This window comes from Ciconia boyciana, chromosome 11 (genome assembly GCF_034638445.1).
Source record: "Ciconia boyciana chromosome 11, ASM3463844v1, whole genome shotgun sequence".
NCBI classification, from domain to species: Eukaryota; Metazoa; Chordata; class Aves; order Ciconiiformes; family Ciconiidae; genus Ciconia; species Ciconia boyciana.
In genome coordinates this window covers 9,800,655-9,812,187 of record NC_132944.1, presented here as the reverse complement: position 1 = coordinate 9,812,187, position 11,533 = coordinate 9,800,655, and the positions used below count along the sequence as shown (strand labels likewise).

The 11,533-nt window shown below is 51.6% G+C and overlaps 1 protein-coding gene across 4 annotated transcripts in view; it reads left to right on the top strand.

The window, feature by feature from the left end:
• The first annotated feature begins 1,235 nt into the window (after positions 1–1,235).
• GRM7 (glutamate metabotropic receptor 7) overlaps positions 1,236–11,533 on the top strand; it is a 313,281-nt gene continuing 302,983 nt past the window's right edge. For all 4 annotated transcript variants that reach the window (XM_072876291.1, XM_072876292.1, XM_072876290.1 and 1 more), the window contains exon 1: positions 1,236–1,923. In XM_072876291.1, coding sequence (XP_072732392.1) covers positions 1,336–1,923 — 588 coding nt within the window. In that variant the 5' untranslated portion in view covers positions 1,236–1,335. The remainder of the gene's footprint in view (positions 1,924–11,533) is intronic.

Below are 11,533 nucleotides of genomic sequence, written 5' to 3'. Positions count from 1 at the left end.
GTAGCTGGACTAGGCAGTCTGAACTACTACACATTGAGTGCTGCTGGTCCAGTGCATGTTAGGGGCCCAATGATGAACAGCAGCTATACTTGACCTGGTGCTTATGAAGAAGGAATTAAAGCTTGTCTCCAAAAAATATGCTTGGTCTGGTGGGAACCAGGTATCAGAGATGTATTTTGCATTACTCTTGAACTGGGAATGTGACAGGGCAGGGAGTTGCTGGTCAGCAGGCAACGGCAACAGGTGTCATCTCCTTGGATGTTATCATTTTGGGATGAAGGGAACAAAACCAGGATGTTCCAGCACCCTCGAGATCTTGGTGTGCCGACAAAAATGGGTCTGGAAGTCTTAAAATAGAACAAGATCAGCTGCATTACTTTGGTTTTGGGAGTATGGGGTTACATCCAAACTCCTCCTCCTCCTCACTAGCTCCATTGGTATCCTCCTTGGTGGGGAGGAGGATCTCTTTTCCGTGTCAAAATCCGGATTACTGGTTTTCATGCAATAGGCTTGCTGGAATGCTCCCGCACTGGGGCGGCAGGCTTTGGGGCGCTGGCTGTACGCGCCCGCCGGACCGCGCTGTGGTCCCCAGTTCGCCCCGCTCCCCGCGGCGGCACTGCCGGCCCCTGCTAGCTAGGGGCGCCCGCTGCCCGAGGCGCCGGCTCCGCGCCGCTTCCCCGCCGCGGGGAGGAGGAGGAGGAGGAGGAGGATGCTCCAGTGGGGCTGAGCGGGCGTCCCCTCACGGAGGCGCCTTTCGCGGGTGCTTCCGAGCCGCGGGCAGCCGCGCACCCCCGCGCCCGGCTCCGGCTCCGGCTCCGGCTCCCGGCGGCGACGCCCGGCCGCTGCCGCTGAGCTCCGGGTCCGGCCGCGGGAAGCGGGGCTGCCCCTGCTCTCCCCTTCCCCGGCGCCGCCGGGGTCCTGCCAGCCCCCGCGCCACCTGTAGCCCTCTCGCCCCCCCGCCCCGGGGCAGGGCCCGTGGAGGGGCTGGGGCGGCCGCCGCCCGGCTCCGGCTCCGGCTCCATCTCCAGCGCCGGCCCCGGCCCGGGCTCGGGCTCGGGCTCGGGCTCGGGCTCGGGCTCGGGCTCGGGCTCGGGCTCGGGCTCGGGCTCGGGCGGCGCGGCCGCATCCTGCGCAGCGGCGGCGGGCGGGGCAGCGGAGGGGGCGGGAGGCGGAGAGGCCCGGCCACCATTTAAAGCGGTAGCGGCGCGGCGCGGTTCCCCAGTGCCGTGCTGCCGCGGAGCGCGGCGGAGGCAGCCGCGGCCAGGGCGGGCGGGAGCGGCCGACCCCCCCCCCCCCCGCCCATCCCGCCCCGCCGCCCCGGCCCCTCCGGGCTGCATGAAGGCGCAGGGGAGCGCGGGCGGGAGAGCGGGGCATCGCCCGGGGCATCGCCCGGGCGGCGGCGGCGGCAGCACCATGGTCCGGCTGGGCAGGCTCCTGCGGCTCCTGACTCTGATGAAGTTGCCCTGCTGCCTGCTGGAGTTCCTGCTCTCGGAGGCGGCCCAGGGGCAGGAGATGTACGCGCCCCACTCCATCCGGCTGGAGGGGGACATCACCCTGGGCGGCCTCTTCCCCGTCCACGCCAAGGGCCCCCCGGGCGTGCCCTGCGGGGACATCAAGAAGGAGAACGGCATCCACAGGCTGGAGGCGATGCTCTACGCCCTGGACCAGATCAACAGCGACCCGGACCTGCTGCCCAATGTCACGCTGGGCGCGCGCATCCTGGACACCTGCTCCCGAGACACCTACGCGCTGGAGCAGTCCCTCACCTTCGTCCAGGCTCTCATCCAGAAGGACACCTCCGACGTGAGGTGCACCAACGGGGAGCCGCCCGTGTTCGTCAAGCCGGAAAAAGTAGTTGGAGTGATCGGGGCGTCGGGAAGTTCAGTGTCCATAATGGTGGCCAACATCCTCCGGCTCTTCCAGGTAGGGCTGCGCGGCGCCGGGCCGGGCGGGTCGCGGAGCTCCTTCCCGGCCGTGCCGGGCCGTGCCGCGGGGCTCTGCCCGCCGGGGACGGGCGGTGGAGGCGCCCGCGGCTGCCCGCCGCTTTGAACTCCGTTCGTGCCCCTTCAGGTGCTTCATTTGCCTCCCCTCCGAAGCGTCTTGTTTCCCTCCCAGCCACCCTCTCTGTTTCAGCATCCTCCCCCGTCTCCCTTCTCCACGGTGCATGGCACTTTCTGGATTTATCGCCCCATTTGCAAGAAGCAATCCGTGAAGGGAAAGGAGGAGAGAAAAAAAAAAAAAAAGCGATGATTGAGATGGGTTTGCGTTAGAGAGAAATATGGCTCGGCAGAGATGCGGGCGCAAGGCAGCGGGGGCACAGCCGGGACGGGCTTCGCGCATGAGATTTCCACGCCGTGCGAGGGCAGGGTGCCGGCAGCGCCGCAGCCGCCCCCGTCGCGGGGGTCGGGGGGGGGCTTTCCCCGGCGGCACTCGGCGGAGACGGGGCTGCGCCGGGCAACTCCAGGCGCCCAACTGCTTTCCGGGGCCGGGCCGTGCTCCCTCTGCCCTCCCGGAGGGTACGGAGCCAGCCCAGACCCCCCCCCCCGCGTTGGACGGAGGCGGCGGAGGGGATGGGGAGCGCGGCCGTCCCGGGGGCCGGGGGCGGCTGGCCGGGCTCCGGCTGCAAGCCCGGGAGCGCTGCTCCGCTCCGCGCCGCCGGCCGAGGCTCCGGCGGCTCCCGCAAGCGCCGAGGGCTGAGCAGAGCCGGCGGATTAAAGCACCGTGCGTGAGTGCGTGTGCGGGGGAGATGCGCTGCAGCGCCTGCCCGTGCCGCTGCTCCCCCCGGAGCGCGCCGCGATCGCGCCCCCCTCGGCGCCGGGCCTCGGCCTCGCTGACTGTCGGGGCGCGGAGACCTGTCCCCGTCCCCTCCCCCGGGCTGCATCCTCCTGCCCTTCTCCGGCGCCCCGAGTCCGGGAGAGGGCATCTGTCCGGGGCTGAGCCGGGGTTTGGTTCCCCGGCGGCGGCGGGGGGGGGGGGCGGGGGTCGCCAGGGGTGGGGGTGTCCCCCCGGGGCGCTGGGTGAAGCCGCCGGAGCCCGGCAGCGAGAACCGGGTGCTCCTCGGCAGCGATCGCGGGTGCAGTGACAGTGACAGAACCGCCACCAGATGCATCGTGAGCAGCGGAGTTTCTCGCTTCCTATCCTACGCCTTCGCATGCGGAAGGTGGTGGTGGTGTTTATTTTTATTTTTGTGCAGCGGGCGGAGAGATCCCCCGCTTTTCCCAGCTGGAAACTTGTGAGGTTTTCACGGCAAATCCACTCTTCTGCTGTCAGCAGTCGTCGTTACTCCTTATTCCCATCTGGCTGTCAGTGCCAGGTACGGCCGTCACATGCAAGACAAATGGAGTGATGCGCCTTCTCCCATCACTGCCCTGTGCACTGCCCAGCCGACTCGGTCCTGTCCATTTTCCTGAAAGAACATTAAGGATCTGGTTTTGTTTTTCTTGCTCTCCTCCCCCTCTTGGCAAATTAAAATGCAACTTGTACCGCTTCTGGATTCAGTGGTGTACTGAATCTCTAACAATTTGTGCAGCTTTAACATGCCGGTCTTCGTATTGAAATGCTACCTCCGAGAAAGCAGCCCCGCTCCTGTGTGCGAGCAAGCTTGGCATCGCTAGGTACACTGTACTTATTTCTGTTCGAGACTTCTTGCATTACAAACACCCCTTCCTGGGCTGCAAAACAGATGATCTCATGTTCTGCTTGAGCTGGAGCCGAGAAGCTTGGAGGGATGCGAGCAGTGCTGAAGTTCTGCCGAAGTACTGGCTCAGCAGACGCTGATCTGCTGTAGACTTCCACCAGCCAGTAGATTGAAATTCGCCAGCTGTTTTGTACTGAATCTCATTCAAGAGCAAATCCTGGGCACTCTGTACTGAGATCTCGCTCAGAAGGAAATCCTGGGCACCGGGAGCCTTTTGTATAATGCCACAATACCTGCAAAATCTTTGGTGATATGTTACGTAATGGAGTTTGCAGAAAATAAGACATTTGGGCAGTTTCTGCATGTAGAAATATTTATATAAATCTAAATATTTTAACGTATTATGACTAAGCATCTGTTCAAAATTGCTTTTTAACCAAAGCATCCAGAAAGCAGAAGCTGGTACATACTGAGAGAGATTTTACTGAATATGTATTTTTACAAGCTTGGTTCTCCGTTCTTTAAGCAGATTTTTCATGCACTAAAACTGTTCCCTGTTGTCCTCTCCTCCTTCAAAACACAGTTCAGAACATGTCCTGGCCAGAGAGAAATGAGAGAGGAGGAGAACTGGGCCTATTAAGCAACTAAGCACTGTTGCGAGGGGGTGGGTGAGAAGCTATAAGTTACTGGAAAGAAAAAACCCAATCAACTACCCAACCACAAAAGACTTATTAACCTAAATACTTTCTCAAATGCATGAGCTGTTGCAGCCAGCTTGCTTCTCATGGGTCACTGTAGGTTTTACTGACTGCGACGGTGGTGAAGGGTGGGTAAGTAGCTCTTGAACACTTATTTTCATGCCCAAACTGCCTTTTCCCTAACATCTCGTAGATGAAAACTATTTTCATATGTGGAGGCCTCTGCAAAGAAATCTTACTCACTAGTGTTTACATTTCTCTGACAGTAACTTGGAAGAGAAGTATTTCTCTACCTTAATGTAGGGAGAATATATATATATATATATATATATATATATTTATATATATATATAAAACCCATACTGAGCACAGTGGGGTTCCTCAGCCAGCTGCTGATGCTTAAGGGGCTTTCTCTCCAGGATGGGTAAGATTTAGGCTATTCATCTTCCTCTCTGCATGTGAAGTTACAATATCTCTCCATGCAGCTCACCTGTGTGTTCCCAATCTAGCACAGAGGTTTGGGAACATCTTCAGCTAAAGCCAACAGGTAGATTAGCAGGGAAAACCAGTACTGAGGTCCTCTGGTTTGAATTCATCTGTGTAATTACTGTTTGAAGTTTTGTAGAAGCTTTCCTTTTGTAAAAAATGATGTGAAGGATCTACATTAGACTTGGGCTTTTTCCTGTGTGATGAAAGCAAAAGTCCCTCCCACTGCCTCTATATCTCTCCCCACTTATCCCTGAATTGTACCTTCGGTAAAAGATGATGGGAATAGTTGGGGTGGGGGGATTTTCCCTGGAGCCGTGAGGATGGCACTGAGTCCCAGCTGCGCACAGCTGCTGCCGGAGCGAAGGGAAGCTGTAACCCTGACTGTCTGCCTTTGACTGACATGCTTGTGCTGATGGAGCGAAGCTGTCCGGGCTGCTGAGACTCAGGCTAGTCAGAGTGGGTCACTGCTCTCTGAGTCACACAGGATGTGTCAATGCATTGGAGGTGGGCACAGGAATTGCCAATGAGGGCAGTATGTCTCCTAAGGCCAAGTACGTGAGGATTTATCTTCCAAAATGACAACTAATGAGAGATGCAGGTGCCCTGCACAAGCACAGGGTTTAGAGGAAGGGGGAGGCTTTACACCTGAGTTCAATATTTATCATTGCCATGAACTTTGTGTGGGACCTTCTGTGAGTTACTTCAGTTAAAATGTTCAAGAGCATTCCAGCTGCGCATCAAGGTCCTATCTTCAGGAGCAAGTTAGACCCCACACCTGAGAGGCACTGAAGCACAGTTGGATGTTTAACTCGCTTTTGAAGACAAGGCAGACGAGCTCTCTTCAGTTTGGCAACTGCTCACCTTGGAAGGGGTCGAGCTGGCAGGTGCCTCTGGCTGGATGCTTTATTTTTGCATCTCTGTTATTTAACTTCATCCTGTTCAGAAGCAGGGTTGTGAGTGCCCTGGCAGGAGTTAACGCGAGAGAGCCCTTTCTGACTATGTCCCTCTGTAGACAAGACCTCCTCTTCTCCTAGGGGTTGTGCCCCATCCCTGTCCTGGACAGGGAGGGGTTGTTAAGCCGTGACCTTAGGGAGCAGGGCTGCGTGAGGCAGGTGTGCTGCCCGGCACCAAGGGCCTGTGTCTTTGCTGCAAGGCCTCGGATTAATGCAACAGAAGGGGTAATATAATGTGTGGTGGACCATGGAGATGTAAATGCATAAATATTCAAGTATGTCAAATACAGTGACTTTTTCAAAATACAAGTCTATTAGAGCATGCCAATAAATAGTATGCCAATTGTAAATTAAATATCTGTTCTAAAAATAAAACAGGAACAATTTGAAAAGCTGTTTCCCAATGCATCAGGGAGTTCAAGGCAGTATGTTTTTAGGCTGCTAGTTTTGCATTGTAAAAAGTATTGTTACTTCAGTGTCATAGCTTTCCTTACAAATTTAACTCCATGAAATTCAATAACTATGCTGAAAAAAACTGCCAAATGTTTCATCTGTGTCGTATTTTCTAGGAGTAGAACCATGCAATATGGGGAATATCAGCACATTGATTTCTTTTTTTATACTGGAAAACTAATTTTTGGGCTCCCTCAGAACTACAGTCTTCTCATTACAAGCTTTAATAATTAACTAATTAACTGCGTCAGGGTTCTGTTGCCAGTGGATGTAATTTTAAATAGTCAATCAACAATTGTCCTTTCTTGTCTAAATACCTTTTTTCTTTTATGAGTGATGGTTCTTGCGGCCCATAGGGGTGCGTTACCGAGCCCCTTCAGGGAACTTTTTAGAAACCAGCATGGGATAAAGGAGTACAATCAGATTGGGAGTGCAAATTGAAATGTCCTGTGTATCCCTTGGGGGCTTTCGGCTATATTTCCTTCTGCGGGCACGTTTGTACTAAGTGAGAAAGATGAAAGTTGCAATCCTGCCTTCTGCTCTAGACACAATGAAGCCAGTAGAAATGTGATTATTTGGAAAGGAATACAGCTTAAAAGTGCAGCTCTGAGTTGGATGCTTCTTTTTTTCTTAGAAAAGGGTCTGTGTTTTCCAAGGCACTCTGAGGATATCCTCTTTGCCAAAGCGGTGGTAGCCGCCTGCATCAACAAGCTGTGGCTGGCTGAGCTGCAACGTTCGAGGTGCTGTGACTGGTATCGATGGAGATTGTGGTTCTGTCTCAGCTTCTGGCTTGAGGGAATTAAATTTGGCTCTTGGCAGTCGTCAGTGCCTGTTCCTGCTGGATTTGCAGCATGGTCACGGGGAAGAAGGATAAGGGCTGTATGAGAATCGCTTTACAGAACGTGTGGTTTCAAGAGATGCTTCTTAAGTGTTTGGTTTTTAATTAATTTTGTGCTGTTCATCTGTTTCTAGAAACTCCTTCACTCTGCAGCAAAAGTATTTGCAAACTGATTGTTCCTCCTCTCTCCCTCTAGTTTGTTTAAGTTTGCCACAGGAGTATGGGATATAGGCCCAAAGGTTTCCGTTTGTATAGGATCTGTGTGCAAAGCCCAAGATTCATGCTGAGACCACTCCTGCTGAACGTGACTTAATAAGATGGTAGTAAATGGCCAATTTAATTTACTGCAATGTACCTGCCATAGGGGGAGTCTTGGGTTGTCACAGGTATTTGGGAAGAAAATTAACATACTTTAGCACTATTTTTCTCTAGGTGTTAATATATTTTGAACTCATTACCAGTTTGTTGCATTTTCCTCTTCTAACCTTTAATAAGACAATACTGGTTTTAGGAAGTGGAGTAATGATTCATTTTTTAAAAGATATTTCAGGAAAATGATACATTTTTCAGTTAGACTCATATAGAGAATTTATCAAAAAGCTAAAAATAGGAAACAGTAAACTTCAATTCTTTGCCTCTCTTCAAAAAAAATGGCCTTTGTGTTTCTCAGCAAGCTTTCATTTTAATCACCCTCTAAATATTTGTCCTTGTTGTTACTGATGCACCTAATACATGTCAACAAGCTGAGCCATGCCGTTCTACTGTATTGTTGTTGAAATATTGGGCTATAGTTAATAGATGTGGAATCTTACTTCCTCTGTATGAATCAAAAGTAAAGGGAAATCCTTTCTTCAAGAATTCACGTTTCCATGTGGAGTTACTTATGGGAGGTTGGCGGTGCTATGAATATACTTTTCTGGAACATGGTGTTTTGGAGGTAAAATTTATTTTCTTGACAAGGCAAAATTCAATATTAGCAATAATCTCAGCTCTTAATCTATTTTCGAGCATCTCTCTGTAGACGTTAGGAAGAAGGGACTGCAGAGAGTCATGTGGAAAAAGACTGGCTCTGCCAGGAGAGGGGTGCTCGCCCGCGGAGAGAGACAGAGAGGGACGATGGTGCTTATGCGAGCAAAGGATTAGCAGATAATTGGGGCTGGCGTGGGGGGCAGCACAGGGGGATGCTGGAACATCTCAGCTTGTACGGTGGAAGCATATATTCAGCAAGTACATTTGTGCAATTCCCGATTTACTCTTTGAAATGAAATAAGGTGACCTCTTTGGAATGACAAATGGAGGGATCATTTCAAGGCATTAATTTTTATGAAAGAAATATTGATCTGGTTTTGAATCTCATAACACTAATACTGTAAAACTACGTGTACTATATTATGTATTTTATTCTGTTAGATGAGTTTTGCTTGGATGCATTAAAACCATCCAACACAATACTCTGCATCGTAATATCAGATGTTGTTATTTCTATTTATAGTGATATTCAAATTAATCTCAATGAGTGACAATGCTGACTGTCCCAGACATAGGACTACGATGAATTTTATCATAATATTGGAAGATACGAAGCATGTAATTAAGGCTGTTTGGAGAGCATGGAATCCAATATAGTCAGGTCATTAGTGTGGTGGAGTGGGTATCCAGGCAGAGAGAAGTCTGAAGAAAAACAAGTATTTCTAAAGCCTTCCTCATTACTGATGATTCACAGGGTCCTATAAAGCCCTTCTGCTGAAGGCAGTAGAGGTATTCTGAATCATCACCAATTTAGCTGAGAATAAAGCATGGTCCTATTATGGGCCACTAAAATATGGTAGCCCTGCCCCGCCCCAGGCCACCGGTCACTCATGCACAGTCACCACGCATTTTGCCTTGCTGGAGTAACTCTCATGGCTGCAGAGCTAGCATAGTTCTTCCATGCAATTGTACTACATCAGGAAGGGAGACTTCAAATGACAGCAATTAATATGTGGGAATGGTCTAAAAGCTCTTTAATTTCTGTGTCCCCATGTCAGGGGGCTATTGTGCTACCCCTGCACAGCCAGCACAGCAGAGGTTGCCATGGCACTTTCTTTTTTTTTTTAAGCTTGGGGGCTGATGAGCATGATTGAACTGGTACTGAGGTGCGGCGTCCGGGCTCCCATGTGCTGTATTTTGTGACAAAGCCCTTTGCTGGTGCCGCATACGTGCAGATCTGGTGGTAGGGTGCAGGATGGTGCACCCCAAGCATGTCTACAGTGGGGCGGCTGCTGAGACCTCCTCACCGGGGTCTTACTCCTTCTCCGGGGGCAAGTGCCTCCATTTGACAGAATTTGACAAGTGGTGTTACATTTCCAGAGAAACCGTAATTCCAGCAGTGTTGCCCAGCTTCCCTCTAATTTAGTCTATATTGTGATAAGTTATGCTTTTGCTGTGTCATTTGGGATGTTCGGGAGAGGCATTAGCATGCTGTATGAATGCGAGTGTGTTGCGAAGTATATATCGTCCTATTCCTTGGCTGATGGGGTAATGCAGGCCAATGCCTCACTTCCAAGTACTTTTAAATGAACTTGGCAAGCATGCCCAAAGCCCTGTGAAGTGCTCGTAATTAGAGATTGCCTTTCTCCTTGCGTTGAGATCATGTGAAGCACTTAGACTACCTGGCCTCTGATTTAAATGGGAAGAGAAGGCAGACTTGGGAGACCTTCCCTTCTGAATGCCGTGCGCTGCCTGGTGTGGCACAGATAAAATCTTTTCACATGTAGGGCACATCAAATAGCTCTATTTTTGTTAAAAGGATAGCCTGACCTGTGGGGGTGGGGGAAGACAGTTAGGAGCAGTCTTAGGTTGCAAGTTTTCATTCTGATGATGGTTCTGCTTAATGTCTATGAATATGTTTGTGTATGTAGGTGTGTTATCTATATATATACTTGCATATATATAAAAATATTTTTTGTAGATATTTGTGTTGTAAACATAAGTGACTTGTCTTTTAACATCTTCCTCAGGGATGAGGCTGGGAAGGGGAGAGCAGGCACCAGTGCTGGGCCATGGTAGGCAAGGAGGGAATGGAGCACCCGTCCACTTCCGTTGACTGCCACTGCTGTCTGTGTGCCGACAGTCGTGTCACCTGCTTGTTTGGCTTTTCGATTCTGTCTCACATTATTATGATGTTACGACTCAGAAGAATCAATGATGTGTGATTAATAGAGGAAAGACATTTTAGTAATACAGAGCCACCTCAAAGGTGTTCAGCAATACAGTCAATGGGTTGTGTTCAGGCTTGGCTGTTCCTGCCCGGGAAGTGAGTGAAGGGAGGACAGGCAGAAGCCGTGATGGAAAATGGGGAAGAGCGTGGAGAGGTTGGCATGTGGCTGGTGCAGGGTGAGAGGGTGCTGGAAGGAGGATGCTCTGCGGGACCAGCTCTCCCTCTCCTCCCACCAGCAGGAGCCTCAGGTCTTCCCCCAGGAGCAGCTGGGGTGGCTTTCTGGACCCTGGCAGGGGCAGAGGGGATGGCCAACAGGGCTGTGGTGGCTCTTCCCTTTGTGGCAGGCTACTGGCCATGTGCCTACCACCTTGGTCTCTGCCTAGAGGCTGCTCTGACGGATCAAAGGGAGAGTCAAGGTGGAGGAGCTGAGAGTGGTCACTGTGCAGCGCATTGTCCTGGTGAGGGAAGCAGCCAAGGTTGAGTCCAGTATCTACACAGCCCAGATCAGTGCCAGGTGGTGACACAGGAGCTCCAGGGAGGGCACAGCCCTGTTGGCGTGTCACACGGTGGGTAACTGGCGTGGGGCCGCTCACCTTAGCCCAAGGGCAATGCCTTGCTGGAGCTGCTTTACTGCTTCCAGTTCAAAAGCCAGATAATCTGGACCTGGCTTTGGTATGGTCCCTGTGCTCCCCTGCCTGCTGTAGATATGCCCTTAGATCTTGCTCTTACAGTTTTACAGCTGGTTTTGGCCTTTCACTTGCGGGTATAACAACTGCTGACAAAGCCAAAACCTTAAGCTGTAGTTGTCCTGAAAAATGACTTTGATGCAGGTTCTCCTCAAGTGGGTTGATACAAACCCGTATCTCTACTTCCTTCGTTAGAGATGTCACATTTCTGTGGATGATAGCAGGATTTAGCAAACAGCCCAGCACTGCTCGCGGTGCCTGCAGCCGGCGGGGTTCAGAGATATGAGCCCCTTGGAACGAGCAAGCATCGCCACTGTCAGTGCTGCAGCCTTAATGGGAGCTGAAGGGCGAGCTGAGCTCTGCGCTGCCTTTAAACACCCCTTGTCACTGGAAATGTAAAAAAGTTGATTGTAGTGTGGTTATAGGGGCTTTCCAGGGCTAGCTGGAAAAGTCATCCTTTTTGTTCATAAACCAGATTTCAGTTATAGAATTGATGGTGTGAAAGTGAATATAGATCCCTGCATGTGGTTTTTATAGCAGCCGTTTATTACTAGCCTACACAAAAGCCCTAATCCTAACT